The sequence below is a fragment of the Sapajus apella genome, unplaced genomic scaffold (genome assembly GCF_009761245.1).
Source record: "Sapajus apella isolate SASKATOON/1434 unplaced genomic scaffold, GSC_monkey_1.0 scaffold76, whole genome shotgun sequence".
Lineage (NCBI taxonomy): Eukaryota > Metazoa > Chordata > Mammalia > Primates > Cebidae > Sapajus > Sapajus apella.
This window is the reverse complement of record NW_022437016.1, coordinates 10,024,424-10,047,610: the sequence shown is the minus strand read 5'-3', so window position 1 is coordinate 10,047,610 and position 23,187 is coordinate 10,024,424. Positions and strand designations below refer to the sequence as shown.

The following is a 23,187-nucleotide window of genomic DNA, read 5'->3' as shown; positions in this document are numbered from 1 at the left end:
TGTAATCCCACCACTTTGGGAGGCCGAGGTGGGCAGATCACAACGCCAGGAGTTCGAGACCAGCCTGGCCAACATGGTGAAACCCAGTTTCTACTAAAAATACCAAAATTAGTCAGGCTTGGTGGCAGATGCCTGTAATCCCAGCCACTCGGGAAGCTGAGGCAGGAGAATCGCTTGAACCCAGGAGGCAGAGGTTGCAGTGAGCCGAGATCACATCATTACACTATAGCCTGGATGACAGAGCAAGACTCCTTGTCAAAAAAAAAAAAAAAAAAAAAAAAAAATGGTGGGCGTGTGGGCTCCAAAAATGGCAATGTCATGAATGACAAAGGCTGAGGAACTGTTTCAGAGTTAAGGGAGAGTAAAGAGACATGACAGTCATATGCAATGTGCTGTTTCAGATTGGATCCTGAACAAAGAAAAAAATTGCTCTAAAGGCATTATTGAAGTTGGACGTGGTGGCTCACATCTGTAAGCCCAATGCTTTGAAAGGCCAAGGCGGGTGGATCACTTGAGGTCAGGAGTTTGAGACCAGCCTGGCCAACATGGCGAAATCCCATCTCTACTAATAATACAAAAATTAGCCGGGCGTGGTGGCAGGTGCCTGTAATCCCAGCTACTCGGGAGGCTGAGACATGGGAATCGCTTGAACCCGGGAGGTGGAGGTTGCAATGAGCCACGATCACACCAGTGCACTCCAGCCTGGGCGACAGAGTGACACTGTCTCAAAAACAAAAACAAGGCATTATTGAGACAGACAGCCAAATCTGAATAAGATCTGTTGTAAATTAAGACTAATATATTACCTCAATGTTAAAGTTCTGTTTTTTTTTTCAAGACAGAGTCTCTCTATTGCCCAGGCTGGAGTGCAGTGGTGCGATCTCGGCTCACTGCAACCTTTGCCTCCCAGATTCAAGCAATTCTCCTGCCTTAGCCTTCTGAGTACCTGAGACTACAGGCGTGCACCACCATGCCCGGCTAATTTTTGTATTTTTAGTAGAGACGAGGTTTTGCCATGTTGGCCAGGCTGGTCTCAAATTCCTGACCTCAAGTGATCCACCCACCTCGGCCTCCCAAAGTGCTGGGATTACAGGTGTGAGACACCACGCCCGGCCCCATCAATGCTGAAGTTCTTGATTTTGCTAATTGCGCTGTGATTAATGTCCACGTTCTTAGGAAATGCACCTGAAGTATTTAGGGGCAAAGCGTCATCATATCTGCAACCTACCCTCAAATGGTTCAGAAAAAAGAATGACAAAGCAAATACAGCAAATAGTGCATAACTGGTCAACCTGGGGAAGAGACTAGGGGAGCCCCTTGTACTATTCTTGGACCGTTTCTATTACTGACATTATGTCAAAGTAAAAAGTTAAACAAACAAAAAAACCCCAAAAGGCTGTTTGGATAGTTTTCGTTAAAGCAGCTATCAGGCTGGGTATGGTGGTGCGCGCCTGTAGTCCCAGCTACTTGGAAGGCTGAGGTGGGAGGATCACCTGAGCCCAGGAGTTGTAGGCAGCAGTGAGCTATGACTGCCCCACTGCACTTCAGCCTGGGTGACAGGGCGAGATGCTGTCTCTAAAATAAATAGTAGGCTGGGCACAGTGGCTCACGCCTGTAATCCCAGCACTTTGGGAGGCTGAGGTGGGCAGATCACCTGAGGTCAGAAGTTTGAGGCCAGCCTGGCCAACATGGTGAAACCCTGTCTCGACTAAAAATACAAAAATTAGCCAGGCGTGGTGGCAGGTGCCTGTAATCCCAGCTACTCGGGAGGCTAAGACAGGAGAATTGCTTGAACCTGGGAGGTGGAGGTTGCAGCGAGCCGAGTACAGCACCAGTGGACTTCAGCATAGGTGACAGAGCAAGACTGTCTTAAAGAAAAAAAAGTCTCCCTTCTGGTTTGTGAAACTCACTGGTAGCAGACGAAGCGAGGTCTCTTCTCTGCTGCTCCTCTGATCCTGATCCGGTCTTGTGCGTCAGGAACGGGGTTTGCAGTTTGACTTTCCCAGCTGCTTCCAATCCTTACATCTTGGTTCTTGAAGATCCTTAGATTAATGGGGTTTGAGGATCAGATGTTTGGAAGTGAGTAGACACAAATGAGACTGAGAAGGTGAATGGAGGCCTTGCATTACACCCACGAGAGCATGGATTTGATCCTCAGAGCAATGGGGGGAGCCCTGGGGTGGTGACAGGTCATGGAGTAAAAGGCGATATGGTTTGGATCCATATCCCTGCCCAAATCTCACATTGAGTTGTAATCCTCAGTACTGGAGGCGGGGCCTGGTGGGAGGCGATTGGATTATGGGGGTAGATTTCTCATGAGTGGTTCAGTACCATTCCCTGGGTACTGTCCTCATGATGGTGAATGAGTTCTTTTTTTTTTTTTTTGAGGTAGAGTCTCACTCACTCTGTTGCCCAGGCTGGAGTTCAGTGGAGCGATCTCGGCTCACTGCAACCTCTGCCTCCCAGGTTCAAGTGATTGACCTGCTTCAGCCTCCCCAGTAGCTGGGATTACAGGCACCCAGCACTACACCTGGCTAATTTTTGTATTTTTAGTAGAGATGGGGTTTTGCCATGCTGGCCAGGCTGGTCTCAAACTCCTGACCTCCGCTGGTGATCCACCTGCCTCGGCCTGGAAAAGTGTTAGGATTACAGGCATGAGCCACTGCACCCGGCCTTTTTTTTACCCCCAAGTGGAGTCTTGCTCTGTTGCCCAGGCTGGAGGGCAGGGGCACGATCTCACTGCAACCTCTGCTTCCCAGGTTCGAGTGATTCTCCTGCCTCAGCCTCCCAAGCAGCTGGGATTACAGGTGTGCACCATGATGCCTGGCTAATTTTTGTATTTTTAGTAGAAACGGGATTTCACCATGTTGCCCAGGCTGGTCTTGAACTCTTTGATCTCAAGTGATTCACCCTCCTTGGCCTCCCAAAGTGCTGGGATTACAGGCGTGAGACACCATGCCTGGCCGGGTATTTGTTTACAGCAACCTGAGAAGAGACGAATACAAAGGATCAGATTTTTTTTCTTTTTGAGATGGAATCTCTCTGTGACCCAGGCTGGAATGCGGTGGCGTGATCTCAGTTCACTGCAGCCTCTGCCTCCCGGCTTCAAGCAATTCTCCTGCCTCAGCCTCCTGAGTAGCTGGGACTACAGGCATGTGCCACCACCCCCAGATAATTTTTGTATTTTTAGTAGTGATAGGGCTTCACCTTATTGGCCAGGCTGATCTCGAACTCCTGATCTCAAATGATCCACCCACCTCAGCCTCCCAAAGTGCTGGGATTACAGGCCTGAGCCACTGTGTCCAGCCCAGATTTTTTTTTTTTTTTCTTTTTCTAGGAGATAGGGTCTCACTCTGTCATCCAGGCTGGAGTACAATGTTGGAGTCATAGCTCAGTGCGATCTCAACTTTCTGGGCTCAAGCAATCCTCCCACCTTAGCCTTCCAAACAACTGGGACTACAGGTGTTTGCCACCACACTCAGTTAATTTTTTTTTTTTTTTTTTGAGACGGAGTTTCGCTCTTGTTACCCAGGCTGGAGTGCAATGGCGCGATCTCGGCTCACCGCAACCTCCGCCTCCTGGGTTCAGGCAATTCTCCTGCCTCAGCCTCCTGAGTAGCTGGGATTACAGGCACGCGCCACCATGCCCAGCTGAATTTTTGTATTTTTTTTAGTAGAGACGGGGTTTCACCGTGCTGACCAGGATGGTCTCAATCTCTTGACCTCGTGATCCACCCGCCTCGGCCTCCCAAAGTGCTGGGATTACAGGCGTGAGCCACCGCGCCCGGCCTAATTTTTTTTTTTTTTGAGATGGAGTCTCGCTCTGTCACCCAGGCTGGAGTGCAATAGCGTGATCTCGGCTGACTACAATCTTTGCCTCCGGGTTCAGGCAATTCCCCTGCCTCAGCCTCCTGAGTAGCTGGGACTACAGGCACCTGCCACCACGCCCAGCAAATTTTTTGTATTTTAGTAGAGTTGGGTTTCACCATGTTGGCCAGGATGTCTCGATCTCCTGACTTCATGATCCACCTGCCTTGGCCTCCCAAAGTACTGGGATTGCAGGCATGAGCCACCACGCCCAGCCTTGTTTTTTTGGAGTCTTGCTCTGTTGTCTGGGCTGGTTTTGAACTCCTGGCCTCAAGCAATCCTCCCACCTCAGCCTCCTAAAGTGCTGGGCTTATAGGCATGAGTCACTGTGTCAGGCTTGGTCAGATTGCTATTTCAGAAAATTCACTCTAGCATCGGAAGTGGAGGATCAAAGGATGGGAAGATATAAGGAACAGAGAGATCAGTGTGGAGGCCGTCACACAAATCCAGGTAAGAGCTAGAGTGAGCGTATCATTTAGATCTTGTCCTAGAATAGAAATGGCAAAACGTAGCATACATTCCACCACCCTAACTTCTTCTCAACAGACATTGTTAATCGCTGAGTCCTTGCTTGCACTGGGCAGCTCACATAGACAGTCACTACTAATCAACCTGAGTAGACACGTGGATGAATGAAATTTGCCCTTTCTGTTTTCTGTTAGATAAGGCAAGGAGAGGCATCACTTGCGGGGATGTGCCTGTTCTTGCTAACAATTCACTCTGGGTCTGCCCCAACCTGAGATCCTGTAGGTCAGACTGAGGGTGATACCCTAAGTCGGTCTTTGATATCATGTATGTTGCACCCTGCCTCAGTTTTCTAAGTGCCCTCCATGTTCCCATTTATGGACTTTTTTCATGTCCATGACCTCATTTTAACCTTACAATGTTCCTGGGAGATCAAGGTTGTCATGCCCATTTGACAAATGAAGAATCTGGTTTTGCGCAGTGGCTCATGCCTGTAATCCCAGCACTTTGGGAGGTCTAGGCAGATGGATCACTTGAGGTCAGGAGTTCAAGATCAGCTTGGCAAACAACGCAAAACCCCATCTCTACTAAAATTACAAAAATTAGCCAAGTGTGGTGGCTGGCACCTGTCATCCCAGCTACTCGGGAGGCTGAAGCAGGAGAATCACTTGAGCCAGGGGAGCGGAGGCTGCAGTGAGCCTAGATCACGCCACTGCATTCCCACCTGGAAGACAGAGCAAGATGCTGTCTAAAAAAAATAAAAATTAAAATTAAAATTAAAAAGGAAACTGAGATTAGAGACACCAAGCAGAGCAAGGACAAGTTCCACAGGTGGTAGGTGACAGGACCAGGATTCAGACTGAAGGCTGTTGGGCTCCAAGAAACTCAGATAAGTTCCTTCCGAAACGAGCTTGCCAGGCTGCAACAGCAGGTTGCAGGGACTCTTGCAGAAGAGCTACCACAGATTAGGGGTGGACTTGTTAGTAGCAGTGACTTTCCCCGTCTATAAAGTCTGTGGCTGAAACAGACCTGGGAAACTTGACTTTTGAATCGCCCTTTTCTAATCTGCTCTGGTGCTGAGCCATGAGGAGGGAAGGCTCTGGCCCTGGATGGGGGTCGGGGCAGCTGGGAGAGGGAAGATTTGCACAGATGGTGAGGGGCGGAGGCCTCTCGTGGAAGAGAATAAAGTTTCTGTCCTTGCAAAATTGGAATGAGGGCCCTGGAGCCAAGCAGCCTGGGCCAGGGAGGGGCCAGCCAACCTTTGGCACGTGAAATGCCAGCCGGCTCTCATGGCAGATAATTCTCGGTGATAATTCATCCCACCAGCGGCGCACATTCTGAAAGCCCTGTCTGTTCCTGCCTCACGGGGTCCCTGCAGGAATGTGGGGGGTTAAGGGTCTGGCCCCGGATGTAGGCTGACTTCAGGCTGGCTGGGTGGGCAGGGTAGTGTCTGGGCACCGCCTGGGGCCAGAGGGAGCCTTTGTGCTCTGTGTCTTGGGAACACCCTCACTCATACAGACACCCATGGTGGGAAAGGCCATCACGCCCGGCTAGGGCCTGCTCTTGGTTCCTTCTCCTGCAGCAGCCAAGCCAGAAGATGCTTTACTGGTGTGCCTGGCGTCTGACAGGCCTCTTCTTTCTCTGACCTTCTGTGGTGCATGCAATAGCTCCCAGAACTGCCCTGCCATGTCAGGTTCATATGAGCTACGGGGTGCTCCTTCTGGGTTGCAGGACGGTGAAGGGCAGGCAGGCTCTACCCAGAATGCATGGCGCAATCTCCTGGGGAGCTTTTAAAACCCACCCAAAGCAGGCTGGGTGTGGTGGCTCATACCTGTAATCCCAGCACTTTGGGAGGCCAAGGTGGGCAAATCACCTGAGGTCAGGAGTTCAAGACCAGTGTGGCCAGCATAGTGAAACCCCATCTCTACCAAAAATACAGAAATTAGCTGTTTGATGGCAGGCACCTGTACTTCCAGCTACTTGGGAGGCTGAGGCAGGAGAATGGCTTGAACCCAGGAGGCAGAGGTTGCAGTGAGCTGAGATTGTGCCACTGCACTCCAGCCTGGCAACAGAGTGAGACTCCGTCTCAAAATCAATCAATCAATCAATCAATCCCATCCAAAATGGCTGGGCATGGTGGCTCACGCCTGTAATTCCGGCACATTGGGAGACCAAGCAGGAGGATAACTTGAAGTCAGGAGTTTTCGACCAGCCTGGGCAGCATAGTGAGACCTCATCTCTATAAAAAAAAATTATAAAAAAACTTAGCTGGGAATGGTGGTGTGCGCCTGTTGTCCCAGCTACGTGGGAGGCTGAGGCTGGAGGATAGCCTGAGCCTGGGAGGTCAAGGCTACAGTGAGCCATGATTATACCACTGCACTCCGGCCTGGGCAACAGAGTGAGAATCATTCTCAAAATGAATACACCCATAAATAAAAATAAACAAAATAAAACCCTCCAAATTTCAGTCCTTGCTCCCACGGACTGGCATATAGTCCAGGGTGGCATCCGAGCACCAGCACCTTTTGACATTCTCCAGTGATTCTGACATGAGCCTATGTGAGCTGAGGTTGGGGACCATTGACACAGTGTTTTGAGAGGGTGGCAATGCATCTCAGCCACTTCCAGCTGTGTGGCCTTGAGCACTGTAGCAGCCTGTGCCTCAGTTTCCTCACTTGTGAGACGTGGGCAACAACAGTACCTATTTCATAGGGTTACTGGGTGGATTTAACGAGGTAGTGCCATAAAGACTCCACCACACCTGGCTCGGAGCAAAGGCTCAGTCCATGTAGCTCCTGCGGATGGTTCCTATTCATTCCTTTCCCACCCTGGCCACAGGGAGATTTAGGGCCTTGAAGTCCCAGGAAAAATGTCTAAAGAGGTCCCTCTCGAGGACTGTACCACTCGAGGTGACCAGGGAGGCTCCCTTGCCCAGATCTGGAAGCTGGTTGGGAGGTGTGGGCCGCTCCGTGGCTCCTGTGGCTCCAGGAGCAGCCCACACTCCTTAGCAAGACAAGTGGAGGCCCCTGGCTCTCCACTTTTCCAGCAGTAAGCTCACCAAGAGGGTGTCATCGAGTGTGGCTTCCCCACTCCCAGCAGGCTCTCAAGGGCAGGGATGGGTCTTACTGAATTTGTTGCCTCTGAGCCTGGCACATGGAAGGTATGGGTTATGGCGCACAGCCCACGGTGCATGACATGCAGACCTGTCAGGACAGCCAGCAGATTCTCTGAGCTGGGAACTACCTGGTCACAACCCTGAGAGTAGCCACCGCTTGCTGAACGCCCACCACGCACTGGACCTCAGGCTAAGAGCTTACACACAATCACCTGGTGACTGCTCTTTCTGGCATGTGATGTTGTCCACCAAGCTGATAAAGGTCAGAGAAAGCCCGTCCAGCCCCCAAGCCCACAGAGCTCTATGGCTTCAGCTTCTGTGGGCCACAGAGTTGCCTTGAACAGTGGATCAGGACACAGCCACGTGCCTGCTGTACCCCGTGCTGTGTTATTGCCACAGACAAGAGAAAGGCCACAGCTTTTTCTTTTTTTGCCATTCAAGCCCCTGGTTACAGACCAGGGTAGGGGGTTTCAGGCAGGTGTTTTCTCTGAGGATGGGTTTTCTCATTTTTCTACAACTGCAAGATGAAGAGAGTCACTGGTAATATCCTGCCTGCTCTCCAGCCTCCATGATCTGAGATGGCATTCTAGATATTTCTGTGTGGAACCTGACTTAACAAATATTGCTGCACCAATAAATGAAAGAAGTGTAGCTTGGGCAGCAGCCATGGCTTCAGAGCCAAGGGTGGCTGGCTCAGGAGGTCATGTATGAACTTGCCCAAGGTCTGAACATACATCAGGTGGTTATTTGAGGACATTTGTTGAGAGTCTCCTGGGTGCTGATGCAGTGGGGAACAAGGTCTGTTGTCACAGAGCACTCAGATTCCACCGAGGGGAGATGGGTGTGACACAGGTAAACTCATAAATTAATAGTAATTAGTGGCCAGCATGGTGGCTCATGCTTGTAATCCCAGCACTTTGGGCTGAGGCAGGTGGACCCTCTGAGGTCAGGAGTTCAAGACCAGCCTGGCCAACATGGTGAAAATCTGTCTCTATTAAAAATACAAAAATTAGCCAGGCATGGTGTTGGATGCCCGTAATCCCAGCTACTCAGAAGGCTGAGGCAGGAGAATCTGTTGAACTCAGGAGGCAGAGATTGCGATGAGCTGAGATCACACCACTGTACTCTGGCCTGGGCGACAAGAGCAACACTCCATCTCAAAAAAAAAAAAAAGTTAATAGTAATTAGTGAAAGGAGACGTGACAGCATGGGACTGGGGCCAACTTTAGCGTGGGCGGGGACATTTTAGCAGGGACCTGAGTGCTGATAGGGAGGTCGCCATGCGTAGGTGCAGGTACTCGTGTACCAGGGAGAGGGACCCTGCTGGCTGGAGTTTTGTGTTGTTGTTGTTTTAAGATGGGGTCTTGCAAAAAATTAGCCAGGTGTGATGGTGCGCATCTGTAGTCCCAGCTACTTGGGAGACTGAGGCAGAGGAATCACTTCAACCTGGGAGGTGGAGGTTGCAGTGAGCTAAGATCGTGCCATTGCACTCCATCCTGGCAACAGAGCAAGACTCCATCTCAGAAAAAAAAAAGACAGAGTCTTGCTCTGTTTTCCAGGCTGGAGTGCAGTGGCACAGTCTGGGCTCACTGCATCCTTGACTTCCCAGGCTCATGTGATCTTCCCACCTTAGCCTCCTGAGTAGCTGGGACTATAGGTACGCACCACCATGCCCAGCTAATTTTTTAATATTTTGCAGAGACAGGGTTTCACTCTGTTGTCCAGACTGATCTAAAATTCCTAGGCTCAAGTGATCCTTCAGCTTTGGCCCCCCAAAATGCTGGGATTACCAGTGTGAGCCACCATGCCGGGCCTCTGGCTGGGGTCTTAAGCCAGGAAAGGTGGAGTAGTGGGGAGCAGATGGGCCGGTGAAGGGCTCAGGGAGAGTTGCCATGATCCAGGTCACCCAAAGCCCAGCCATTTGGCTTGCATGGGACTAGAGACGGCCCCAGGGGTGTGTGCGGTGTGAGAGGGGTGTGGCTCCACTGGGCACGGCTGTGGTGGAGTGGCGTTGCTGTTGCGTTTCTGGTTGGTCTGTGTAGAGCAGGACCCCTATCATTGCCAGGGGCTACAGGGATAATGCCCAGGTTTGCCAAATCTGGTCTCCCGCTGAGGGAGGCTGGGGAGGGAGGCCTGGCTGAGTGAGTGTGTCTGTGGGCATCTGTGTGTCTGTGTATGTGGGGGTGGAGTTGCCCATAATCCAAGTCTACCCATGGGTAGTTGAGACAGCTCCTCCGTGGTACCTAAGCTGCCATGTGACGGCCTGAATCTTACGGGAGAAAGCTGTTCCCTTTCCATCCTATCTCTTTGAGTATATCGAGGACAATGTGCATGTGCTGCCCCTTTCTGTCCACTGTACCCTTGATGTCCCCTAAACACTTGCTGGTCTTCCGTTTTTTTTTTTTGAGATGGAGTCTTGGTCTGTTACCCAGGCTGTGCAGTGGCGAGATATTGGCTCACTATAACCTCTGCCTCCTGAGTTCAAGAGATTCTCCTGCCTCAGCCTCCCAAGTACCTGGGATCACAGACATGTACCACCACACCCGGCTAATTTTTGTATTTTTAGTAGACATGGGGTTTCGCTGTGTTGACCAGGCTGGTCTCAAACTCCTGACCTCAGGCGATCCGTCCATCTCAGCCTACTAAAATGCTGGAATTACAGGTGTGAGCCACCATCCCCAGCCTCTAATCTTCTTTTTTAACAAAGGGCTATGGGGCCTGAGGCCCAGCAGATAAAGCCTCTATCAGAAGGCACCAGTGGTGCCCATTATCAATGTAGTATCCCAGCTTGTGGTCATTGCCAATGGCTTCCTTTTTACTGTTGTAATACACAGGTTCCTCCTTAAACATTTGTTTAAAAGTGTTTTTTTTGGCCTGGTGCAGTGGCTCACTCCTGTAATTCCAGTACTTTGGGAGGCCGAGGCAGGAGGATCATGAGGTCAGGCGTTTGAGACCAGCCTGACCAACATGGTGAAACTCTGTCTCTACTAAAAATACAAAAATTAGCTGGGCGTGGTGTGCGTGTCTGTAATTCCAGCTGCTCAGAAGGCTGAGGCAGAAGAATTGCTTGGATCTGTGAGGTGCAGGCTGCAGTGAGCCAAGATCACACCACTGTACTCCAACCTAGGCGACACAATGAGACTCTGTCTCAAAAAAAACAAAAACCAAAACCAAACAAACAAAAAACCCGAAAAAAGCCGGATTTGTTGTTTTTTTTGCTACCAACTTATAAAGTGTCCTCTAATTTTTTTTGTTGTTGTTTGTTTTTTGAGACAGAGTCTTACTCTGTCACCAGGCGCCAGGCTGGAGTGCAGTGGCATGATCTCGGCTCCCTGAAACCTCCGCTTCCCGGGTTCAAGCAATTATCCTGCCTCAGCCGCCCAAGTAGCTGGAACTACAGGTGTGCGCCACCATGCGCAGCTAATTTTTGTATTTTTTAGTAGAGACAAAGTTCCCCATGTTGGCCAGGCTGGTCTCGAACTCCCGACCTCAGGTGATCTGCCCGCCTTGGCCTCCCAAAATGCTGGGATTACAGGTGTGAGCCATGGTGCCCGGCAGGCAAACGATTTATTTTAAAAGTTATTAAATGTATGTGTTGTGATAAGGATATGGACCACAGCATTAGCCCAGCCTTTTAGATCAAACCTTTGAACATGTCTTTATTTAGATATATCACATCTTGTTGCAAAACAGGTATCTTGGCAACTTACAAAAATAGATAGTAGATAAAGTACAACAGAATAAAAATAAAAAGATTAGGGCAAAGGTAAAAGCAGAAAGCTAGAATGAAGTGCATCTAGTAGTAGACTCAGCACAATTGTTAAAAAAAGGGTCTCAAATTTGACTTTGAGCTTCCCAACGGCCAAAGCAAGTAAGAAAACATGGCTGGTTACAAGATTCCTACCAACAGTTAGTTTGGGACTTTGGTACAGAAGCAGATCTGGTTTATACCTTGAGTCTACTGCCTGTTAGAGACGTGACCCTGAGCAGGTTGCTGAAGCGCTCTGAACTTGAGGCTCATCACCTGTAGTGGGGAGAAATAATGCCGGCCCTGGGGCTCCGGCGGAAGAGGGGATTAGTGGTAAAGCTCTAGGTGGGTCTCATCCTTACTAAGTGCATGTTCTTAGCTGTAAGAGGGACTTCACAGCCCTACCCTGAAGGGGAGAGAACTTGAGCAAACCTGTGGCATGAAAGGTGGGGCTGGATTCCGACCAGGGCACCCTGACTCCGAGCCAGGGCTCTCTGCCAGCCATCCGTGCCGTGCTCTGCCCTGACAGCAGCTTCCCATGCTGTCCCAGAGGAAAAGGCACCTGGGAACACACGGCCTTTCAGGAGCCCTCAAATCATTCCCAGGAAAATCCTGAAGCCCCACTTTTAGCACTGCCCCCAAGGCAGGAGCTCCATTCTCTACACCTGCCCTGCCCCCGACAGAGCAGATTAAATTTAAGAGCTGCAAGTCTCTAGGGAGGAACCCAAGGGGTAGCCAAAGCCCCTTCATGTGTCACGCCGTTCAGGAACACCCGAGACAGCCTCCTTTGCCTTTGTGGACTAGGTCAGTAAGAAGACCTGGCCCTCCTCTGTCCAGGCCCTCCCTTGTTTGAAGTACCTTTTGCCAAAAATAATAAAGCCCAAGACAGATTAAAAAAAAAAATCAAGAACCCTCAAAAGCTGTTGGGGGTCAGGTTTCCATGAGAGCTCACGTGTGCAGTTGTGGGCTGGTTCCATTTCCCCAAAACAAAAACCTTTCCCTTCCTTTCCTCACCAACAGGACAACATCCAACTGTCTTCGAATATTTTCTCTGTAAATTTATACATGACTTTGTTCTAAAAAATGGCTGGAGGTATTCACTCTTTGGCTTGGCATTGAGGCTTTTTATGAGCTGGCCCCAACCTCCTTCCTGGGGCTTTTCTGTGGATGCCAGTTTGTGGATAAAAGCCACAGCCACCGTTTCTGGAGCGGCTACTGGAGTGACAGGCTGGTGGCAAAGAACACGCACTGACCAGCGCCTGCAACGGGCTGAGCTGTTGTGTTAGCCTGGATAAGTCTGTTCTCCTCAGTGTCCTTATCTATAAAATGGGCACATTCAGGATATAGACCTTCCACTGTTATGAGGCTGCAAGGACGTGCCCGTGGCAGGCTTAGCACAGGTGGTGCTCAGTTAACAATGATGGTTTTCTCACCTGATTTTAAAACCTGGTTCTCTACTCAACTGACTATGTGACAAGTGACTTCACTGTTCTAGGCTCCAGTGTGACCATGTGTAAAATGAAGAAACTGTCCGGGCGCAGTGGCTCACGCCTGTAATCCCAACACTTTGGGAGGCCAAGATGGGTGGATTACCTGAGGTCAGGAGTTCAAGACCAGCCTGGCCAACATGGTGAAACCCTCTCTCTACTAAAAATAGAAAAAATGAGCCAGGCACAGTGGTGGGCATCTGTAATCCCAGCCACTCAGGAGGCTGAGGCAGGAGAACCTCTTGAGCCTGGAAGGGAGAGGTTGCAGTGAGCCGAGATCACGCCACTGCACTCTGGCCTGGGCAACAAGAGCAAAACTGCCTCAAGAAAAGAAAAGAAAAACAAAAAACTGACAATATCCACCACATAACCCACTTATAAGGGTCTGAAAATAGAAGAGGCGTAGTGAATGTTTGGGGGCTGTGGCCAGCATTGTTCCCCCAGAATGCAATGCTGCTTGTCCTGTAACTTTTAGAAATCAGCCTATTCTCATTTTCCTTTTTTTAGATTAATGAAGAAAGGGGAGGCCTTCTCTTTCTTCTCACATGGTTGGGCTATGATGTCACAAAAGACACAGTCTCGTGAAACCCACACCCAGGGCCAAGGGAGATGCCGGGCCTTGTAGCCCCCTGATGCGTCTGTAAGAGGAGCCTGCAGCGGTTGGTTGGCTGGGGGTGGGGGCTGGATGTGACCATGATGAGTCAGGCCTGGCTGGGCTGGGTGTCATCATTCCCCTGTATCCCAGGGGTGAGTTAAGAGCTTAAACAAAACGTCACCTGACAATGCCCGAAAAAAGTGTATTCTGCACAAAAAGCTTTTCCTAGCTGGGCACGGTGGCTCATGCCTGTAATCACAGCACTTTGGGAGGCCGAGGGGGGCGGATCACCTAAGGTGAGGTGTTGGAGACCAGCCTGGCCGACATGGTGAAACTCCTGTCTCTACTAAAAATATAAAAATTAGCTTGGTGTGGTGGCAAGCGCCTGTAATCCCAGTTACTAGGGAGGCTGAGGCAGGAGAATTGCTTGAACCCAGGAGGTGGAGATTGTAGTGAGCCAAGATCGCACCACTGCACTCCAGCCTGGACAACAAGAGCAAAACTCCATCTCAAAAAAAAAAAAAAAGCATTTCCTTACACTCTTAGCTGTGCAGCTGACTTTCCTAACATGGCAACTGGTATTCAAACATACAGACATTGCTGGACCTGGCACTGGACAGAACGAAGGCAGCAAGGGCCAGGGGGTGGGTGGGGATGAGCAGTAAATGCCCTTCATAGGTGCTGGGGTGGCTGGGGTGCCTTCCCAGGTAGGGCAGCCTCCATATGGGGAGAATAAAGGAGACAGACAGAGCCCTTCTGGAAGGAGGTCAGCTGTGCCCAGCTCCACTGCGACTCTGAGCTGCTCTCCAAACGTTTCTGAGCCTATTTTCTCTTTCATGAAACAGGGAGTTGGGCTAGAGAATTTCTTTCCAGCACTAAAAATATTGTCTAAAAAAGCAGAAGAGGGAGAGGCTTGAAGGCCTTGTCCTCTGGGCTGTGTGGGTCTGAGACTCCAGGGAGCCATCAGTGGCCCCGGGTGAGGTCGCCCAGCTGTGCATCCTCAACTGAAGTCCTGGGCTTGGGGCAGCCCTGGCAACAATGTCTCTGAAGCCAGGATAAGTCCAGTCTGCAGACCCCCAGTTCTTCCCTCTCCACTTCCACCCTCTGGCTCTCTCCTGCAACCAGAAGAATGCCTGATGCCTCCCCTGGACCCAACTACTCACACCGTGTCTTCTGTAGCCCCCAGGCTGCTGAGTCAGCCTCCCCAGTGACCAGGTCAGGGCTGGCAAGGAAGAAGGAACCTGTGCCATCCTGGCACCACACCAGCCTTGGGCCTAGGGTCTTATTCATGGCAGACCTGGAGGTATCCCTGAGTGTGTAAAGGTTGTGGGTTTGAAAGCCCAGAGAAAAAGGACAAGGTGGACTCCAGGCCCAAAGGCTCTGGGATGAACCAGGGAGGGGACTCAAGGCCTGACTATGTGACCAACACCAGTGCTTCTGGGTGGAGAGGGAGCCTCAGCTGAGCTCCCCACCCTGAGTTGCCTGCTGCCTTCTCAGCTGCTGCTGCAGAAACAAATGAGAGCACTGATGAAGAATAAGAAAAAACAAAAATGAGCATGGAGCAGAGAGGGGCCTTGGAACAGAGGCTGGGATTTTCTCTCGGGGTGCGGTTTCTGCTCGGCAGCTAGGTGACGGTAGAGGTTTGGAATGCGGCCGGACAGCGGGTGGGGTGGGCTGGGCTGGGGGGGCTGGCCAAAGGCAAGAGGCAAGGACATTGGGCAAGGGGCCCAAAGCCCAGAACCACCAACAGCTCAGCCAGGACAGGGCCCTGGGATGGCAGGCAGAGCCGGGGCCTCCACCCACCCCACACCAGTGGACTGGCCCCCAAGGCCTCTGATTCTGAGTGGCCCTGGGAAGGGAGACAGGGTTTAGAGAACAAGGGAGACCAGGGGAGATGGGAAGGGCAGGGAGGGGAGGGCGTGGTAAAGTCTCCTCATTTGTAAAATGGGGCTGTCGTGACAGCACAGCCTGCCTGATCACAACTGAGGTGTTAGGCAAGGGATGGTGCCTCTCTGAGCCTCTGTTTCCTCATCTGTTAAGTGGGTTCATGATCTCTACCTCCAAGGAGGTGCTGGGAGAATCAATGGGTAAGTGAGCGGAAAGTGCTTGGCACAGTGCTCTGCAAGTAGAAGCAAGTATTACCCACTGGGTGCTGAGGAAGCTCAACCTGGTGACCACCTCATGCTCAGTCCCAGCCCTGGGCTGGCCTCCAATAAATATTTGTGGATTGGGTCAGTTGCAGGAGCTGGTGTGGGGAACCTGCCCTGCACTGCTGCCCCTCTCCAGGGGACACCGGTCTCCACTCAGACCACGAAGTGGAGGGTGTAGGTGAGCTGATGGCCATTGTCCCAGGCGTACAGCACACGCTCCTTGGGGTTGTAGTCGATCTGGGTGGTGTAGGCGTACTCATTGAGGAAGGGCAGCTGGGGGCGTGCATCGGTGCCCGTGTGCGTGTCGAAGGCGTAGGCGACCTGGCCTTCCTGCTGGTTGTAGGTGTCCACGGCGTACAGGATGCCGCACACCAGGAAGCAGTTCCCGTAGGAGTTCCGCTGCAGCCGCGTCTTCCACGTGGTCTCCCGGTGCACCGAGAGGTCGCTGGGGTCCAAGCGGCTCAGCACGATCACTTCGGGCTGGGCCTCATCACGGTCATCCACAGCAGGGTAGATGACCCACAGGCCACTCTCGTCCACGGCGAAGTCAATGTCCGAGTGGCCACGCCACTTCCAGGGTGTGGTGTCCTCATATACCACATCGGGCAGCAGAGCCCAGGAGGCCACAAAGCGCTGACGCAGGTCGTACTTGATGATGTTCTTAGTGAAGGCGCGGTTGTAGTAGAAGGCACCCTGGTACACCACGTGGCCCGTGCCGATCCAGTTGTAGGGCAGCTTGTACATGTTACTCCAGCGGCCTGCAGGCGGAGGGCGATGGTCACCCCAGACCTCCCAAGCAACCCCAGCCCACCCACATCCCCCGAGATCACCAAGGACTCTCAGTGGCCCAGTAGGCAACTGATACCAAGCATGTACAGTGTGCCTGGAGCTGGGCTGACATCTTATTACGGCACAAGCATCTCCGGAACGAGGTCTATCATCATCCCACCTGCTTAAGAGGAAACAGGCTCAGAGGAGTCAAGATTACCCAGCCCTGGAGTGGCACAGCTAGGATTGAGACACAGAGTGACATCAGCCCTGTTCTTTGTCTCCAGGCCTTTGTCCCTGCTGTTCCTTAGTTAGGACTGCTGTTCCCCAGGTCATCAGCTTAGGGAATGCCTGCCCATCTTTCAGAGCCCCAGGCCAATGTCACCTCCTCTAGGAAACCTTAAACCTTCACTGACCTCCCTAGCCTGAGTGAGGGGCCCCTCCTCTAACCTCCCATAGCTTTGTCTTTTTTTTCTCCCCAGGGCACATCTGTAGCCATCGGACAGAGGCTTTCACCTTGATGCTTATCACTGGCTTCCTCCACCGGCCTGTGAGCTGATTGAGCAGACAGCTTGCCAATTCTGAGCTAGTGGAGGAAGGATTTTCGTTGTTCCAGGCCTTTATTTTTTTACTTTTTCGAGATGGAGTCTCGCTCTGTCACCCAGGCTGGAGCGTAGTGGTACAATCTCAGCTCACTGCAACCTCTGCCTTCCGGGTTCAAGTGATTCTCCTGCCTCAGCCTCCCGAGTAGCTGGGATTACAGGTGCTCGCCACCATGCCCAGCTAATTTTTGTTTTAATTTTTTAGTAGAGATGGGGTTTCACCATGTTGGCCAGGCTGGTTTTGAACTCCTGACCTTAAGTGATCCGCCCATCTCAGCCTTCCAAAGTGCCAGTATTACAGGTATGAGCCACGGCACCCGGCCTGTTCCAGGCCTTTAGTTCTGACTCCACAGCTCTCAGGGTTAAGTCCAAACTCCTTTACGTGGCTCATGAGGCCTGCCTTAGCTTTCTTATTCACTAACCCCCAACCCCAGGCCATCACGCTTCTTCTCATTGCCAGGCCTTTGCCTGTGCTGAGCCTTCTGCCTGGAATACCCTTACCTCTCTTTTCTGCATGGCTTACTCCTACTCTTCTTCCGGGTCCCAGCTCAGCATCACCTCCCTGGGGATGTCTTCCCTGATCTCTAGGCTGGGTTCCCATAGCCCCCTCAGTGCTCCCTCTAATGCTGTACTGAAATTGTCTCTTTAAACCTTTGCCTCCCCCACCAGACTGTGCATTTCCGGAGGGCAGGCTAGATCTAAATGACCCCTTCCCCACATCACGCCCCAGATCTGATAACCAGATTTCTGCCCTTCCCTGTGCTGTCAGCTCCATCCTGGCCCCTGCCCAGACCTGCAGCTCTTCTAAGGCCTGAGGCCCTGCTCACCTATAAAACAGGTGATAACCCCACCTTCTGGAGGTATGTGGCTGCCATGAGCTGACACACAGGGGGTGATCAGCACAGGGTAGGCACTCAACAAATGGAAACTCAGTATTGGCCCCTTGAAGGTAAGTCACACTTGTGAGGGCAGGACCCCGTCCATCCTGTTTGCCACTGCATTCTGGTTCCTGGCACGGTGCTAGCACATGGGGGTGCCATGGGGTCTGACTGGGACCCCAGCCCAGCGCCCTCAGCCCAGACCCCCCTCCTTGGGGTGGCTGGTAATCTGGAGCTCAGCCAGGCTGTACAATAGAAACCCACAAGGCAAGGAAGGCCAAGTCTCCAAGAGGACCCCTCCCCAGGCTGTCCATACCCGCCCCGTCTCCACCTCAGGGCTCCCTGACCTTGCTTGAAGTTTTCTAGGTTGCGGAACTCCACCAGGCTGTTTCCATAGTAGTAGTTGGTGACATAGATCCTGTCGTCTCGAGCTGCAGGGTCCTTCATCCAGGCTCCCTCATGGCGCCCATAGCTGTGGTGTCTCACGGGGGGGTCCACGGCCCGGAGGGTGCCCTCACAGCTTGAATCTCTGCCTGTGGGGAGGAGGGCAGGCAGCATCAGTACACAGACCCCCAAAGCCCCCAGCCAGAGCAATGGGCTGGGAATGTTATCTGGGTCTAACTTCAATCCCTCCTGATATTTTGTTTGTGGCCTTCTTTCCCCAATCCTCATCATCAAAGCAATACCTAATCATTACTGAAAACATAAAACATTCAGAAAAGAGAATGGAGACCGGGCACGGTGGCTCATGCTTGTAATCCCAGCACTTTGGGAGGCAGAGGAGGGGGATCACCTGAGGTCAGGAGTTCAAGACCAGCCTGGGCCACATGGTGAAACCCTGTCTCTACTAAAAACACAAAAATTAGCTGGGCGTGGTAGGGGCACCTGTAATCCCAGCTACTCAGGAAGCTGAGACAGGAGAATCGCCTGACCTGGGGAGGCAGAGGTTGCAGTGAGCAGAGATCATACCACTGCACTCCAGCCCAGGCAACAAGAGTGAAATTCTGTCTCAAAAAAAAAAAAAAAAAAAAGAAAGAAAGAAAGAAAGAAAGATAGTCAAACTTGGCCAGGTGTACTGACTCACATCTGTAATCCCAGCACTTTGGGACGCTGAGGTGGGAGGATCAGTTGAGCTCAAGAGTTTGAGACCAGCCTGGGCAACATAGCAAGACCTTGTCTCTACAAAAAAATAAAAAAATAAAAAAAATTAGGTGAGCATAGTGGTGTGTCCCAGCTACTAGGGAGGCCGAGGTGGGAGGATTGCTTGAACCTGGGATGTTGAGGTGGCAGTGAGCTATGATCACACCACTGCACTCCAGCCTGGGCAACAGAGCAAAGCCCTGCCTCAAAAAAAAAAAAAAAAAATTAAAAATTAAAAAAGTTAAAAAGTCAAACTCAGAAAACAAAAAGAAGAAAAAAAAAAAGGCAAACTCATAAAAGCAGAGAGTAGAAAAGTGGTTACTAGAGGGTGGGGGGATTAAGGAGACGTTGCTTAAAGGATCTGAAATTTCATTTAGCTAATGGAAATAAGTTCAACATATTGTATACCTGAATATTGCTAAAAGAGTAGATTTTCAGGCTGGGTATGATGGCTCATGCCAGTAATCCCAGCACTTTGGGAGGCTGAGGCAGGTGGATCATTTGAGGTCAGGAGTTCAAGATCAGCCTGACCAGCATAGTGAAACCCTGTCTCTACTAAAAATACAAAAGTTACACTACAGGCGTAGTGGTGCATGCCTGTAATCCCAGCTACTCAGGAGGCTGAGGCAGGAGAATCACTGAAACCCGGGAGGCGGAGACTGCAGTGAGCCGAGATCACACAATTGCACTCCAGCCTGGGTGATGGCACGAGAGTCCATCTCACACACACAAAAAAAAAAGAGTAGATTTTAAGCGCTCTTTCAAAAAAAAAAGATAAGTAATGTGAGGTAATATATATGCTAATTAGCTTGGTTTAGCCATTTCACATTGTGTACACATATCAAAACATCATGTTGTAAATCATAAATACATACATTAAAAAAATTTTCTTTCTGCAGTGTGCCAAACAAATGAATACATACAATTTTTATTTGTCAACAAAAACATTTAAAATTTTTAATTTGTTTAATCTTTTTGATTTTACTTTTTAAAAAATTAAAAAATTTTAAACTCTTAAAATATAAAATAAAAAATTAAAAACCTAAAAGTTTCCATTATCCAAAGAAAAACTTTTTTCTGTTCTTTTATTCTCTTTTTAAAAATTATATTTCATAGATCACTTGATGTCGGGAGTAATCAGCCTGGTCAACATGGCGAAACACTGTCTCTACTAAAAATACGAAAATTAGCCAGACGTAGTGGTCCATGCCTGGTCGGAGGCTGAGGCAGGAGAATCGCTTGAACTCAGGAGGCGGAGGTTGCAGTGAGCTGCGATCACACTACTGTACTATGGCCTGGGCAACAGAGTCAGACTCTTTTGTTTGTCTCAAAACAAAACAAAACAAAGCCCGATAACAATAATAATAATAAAATTTTATTTCAATAGTTTTTGGGGAACAGGTGGTTTTTGGTTAAGTGGGTGAGTTCTTCAGTGGTGATTTCTGAGATTTTGATGTATCTGTCACCTGAGCAGCATACACTCTATAGCCAGTATGTGGTCTTTTATCCCTTACCCCTCCCACCCTTCTCCCGTCCAAAGAAAAATGTAAATATGTGACATTTCCTTCCTTTTCTTTTTTCTTTGCAATGTACAGTCATGCAGACATACTTTAAAAAGCTGTGAGTATACAGTTTTGTGTATCCTGTTTTTAGCCTCCATTGAGCAATTTCTCTCATCATTAAATAGCCTTTTAATGATGTGCTTTCAAGGTTCTGCCAGGGTGGTGGACAGCTGTGCCCTGCGGGTATGTCACCAGTCCTTCCATGTCAGCCCTTCGGGTTATTTCCAGTTCTCTGACATTAGAAATAAGGCCCTGATCCAACCATTAAGCTGCAGCTGTCGTTCCCACTGCTGGTGAATCCTTCAGGAAAGATTCCTAGAAGTGGAATGCACTTGGACCAAAGCGGGACAGGGTTTGAAGGATTGTCACCACAGAGAGCCAAGATCCCTTCGGAAGGATGGGATCAATGACTTCATAAGGAAGACTTCTACCATGGACACAAATCAAAACTATAAATGCTGGCATCAAAACAGGGCCAGTGATTGGACACAGGAAATAAAGAGATAGAAATAGTTGCTGGATTTGATGATGGCATTCTAGGTGACGTTTTAAGAAGAATTGGTTGAAAATACTACCTGGGCCGGGTACTGTGGCTCACACCTGTAATCCCAGCACTTTGGGAGGCTGAGATGGGGAGATCACCTGATCTCAGGAGTCAGAGACCAGCCTGGCCAACATGGTGAAACCCCGTCTCCACTAAAAATACAAAAATTAGCCAGGCGTGATAGTGCACGTCTGTAATCCCAGCTACTCGGGAGGCTGAGGAGAGTCGTTTGAACCCAGTGGGTGGAGGTTGTAGTGAGCCAAGAACATACCATTGCACTCCAGCCTGGGTGACAGAGTGAGACTCTGTCTCAAAAAAAAAAAAAAAATTTTGTTGCCCAGGCTGGAGGGCAGTGGTATGATCTCAGCTCACTGTAACCTCTGCCTCCCAGGTTCAAATGATTCTCTTGCCTCAGCCTCTCGAGTAGCTGGGATTACAGGTGCCCACCACCACGCCTGGCTAATTTTCATATTTTTAGTAGAGAGGGGGTTTTTCCATGTTGGCCAGGCTGGTCTCAAACTCCTAACATCAGATGATCCACCTGTCTCAGCCTCCCACAGTGCTGGTATTACAGGTGTGAGCTACCACGCTCAGCTGTAAAAAGCATTTCTTATCTTGAGGGCTGCACAAAAAAGATTTGGGTACAGGCGACAGTTTGCTGACCCCTGTGAGGCTCACTCACCTTGGCTGGAGATTTCTGGACCTGAAGGTGGCTCAGTAGGCAGGAGACTGGTGGTGGGAGTCAGGGTGGCGGCAGTGGTGGTGGTGGCAGGGACTGAGGTGGGAGTGCCAGGAGCCAAGTCTACTCCCTCTGAGGACCTGGGCTCAGCCTCGTCCTGCTCTGCGGAGTTGGGCTCGCCCTCTACCTTGGGCGGCACTTGCTCCAACCAGGAAGTGCCCTGAAGGGCGTTGTCTGCAGAGAGAAGACCCCATGCTCACATCCCAGCACCACCTGCTGCAGTGTGGGTCTCCCTCAGGCCGGCTAGGCTCCCAGCAGCTCAGGGACCTTCAGGGAGTGGAGGGGGTGAAAGGTTTCAAAGTGGGAGGCAGGCAGGACTTCATAGTCAGGGCTCTAAACTCAGCAGAGTGGCCTCAGCCAAGTTCCCCTGCCTTGCTGGGCCACCTCTGTGAACTGAGAGTCATGAGCCCACCATGCGGGACTGTGGTGTTGATGTCAGAAAAATGTACATAAAACTTGTGCACAGATCCCAGCAACTATGGGGTGCCAAAAAGGAGATCCCTTTCTTTCCTACGCGTCAGGCAGTTTTACCAGTTCTCTCATTTCCTTAGATTCAATTCTAGAGAGAAGCTCTTGTTCCCATTTCACAGGCCTGCTTCTATTCCTCTGCCGTAGAAAATGCAGCTGCTGCCAGGATCAAATGCAAAGGCATGAATCAAAGTGCTCAGAGGGCTGGGCACAGTGGCTGGTGCCTGTAACCCCAGGACTTTGGGAGGCTGAGGCAGGTGGATCACTTGAGCCCTAGAGTTCAAGACCAGCTTGGCTAACATGGCAAAACCCTCTCTCTACTAAAAGATAGAAAAAATTAGCCAGGTGTGGTGATGGGTGCCTGTAGTCCCAGCTACTAGGGAGACTGAGGCAGGAGGATCACTTGAGCCCGGAAAGTCAAGACGGCAGTGAGTCATGATCGTGCCACTGCACTCCAGCCTGAGTGACAGAGTGAGACCCTATCTCAAAAGAAAAAAAAAAAAGTGTTTAGAAAATTCTGACACCAGCTGGGCGTGGTGGCTCACCTCTGTAATCCCAGAACTTTGGGATGCTGAGGTGGGTGGATCACCTGAGGTCAGGCGTTCGAGGCTAGCCTGGCCAACATGATGAAACCCTGGCTCTACTAAAAATACAAAAATTAGCCGGGCATGGTGGCATGTGCCTGTAATCCCAGCTACTTGGGAGGCTGAGGCAGGAGAATTGCTTGTATCTAGGGGGCGGAGGTTGCAGTGAACTGAGATTGCACCATTGCTCTCCAGCCTGGGTGACAAGAAGGAAACTCCATCTCAAAAAAAAAAAAAAAAAAAACTGTGACACCAGGGAGACAAAGGAGTGGTGCTGTTATTACTATGATGGTCCGGGGACCAGGGGACCACCTGGCAAGCTGGGGAAGGGGCTCAGAGACCCCTTGACTTGAGGACAATAACCTGACTTCATTTATTCTCCGTTTGGGCCTTCCTCTTTGCATAGGTCCTGCTGTGGGCAGCCTGGAGAAACAAGAGGGCTCTCAAAGGAGCCCTGGTGGGGACGGGGTTATCCC

The 23,187-nt window shown here is 50.6% G+C and overlaps 1 protein-coding gene across 2 annotated transcripts in view; it reads right to left on the bottom strand.

Annotated features, from left to right (window-relative positions):
- Nucleotides 1-11,084: 11,084 nt before the first annotated feature.
- Nucleotides 11,085-23,187, bottom strand: part of OLFML2A (olfactomedin like 2A) — a 37,875-nt gene continuing 25,772 nt past the window's right edge. For both annotated transcript variants that reach the window (XM_032251574.1, XM_032251575.1), the window contains 3 exons: nucleotides 21,603-21,833; nucleotides 18,022-18,207; nucleotides 11,085-16,184 (listed from right to left, as the gene is read on the bottom strand). In XM_032251574.1, coding sequence (XP_032107465.1) covers nucleotides 15,580-16,184; nucleotides 18,022-18,207; nucleotides 21,603-21,833 — 1,022 coding nt within the window. In that variant the 3' untranslated portion in view covers nucleotides 11,085-15,579. The remainder of the gene's footprint in view (nucleotides 16,185-18,021; nucleotides 18,208-21,602; nucleotides 21,834-23,187) is intronic.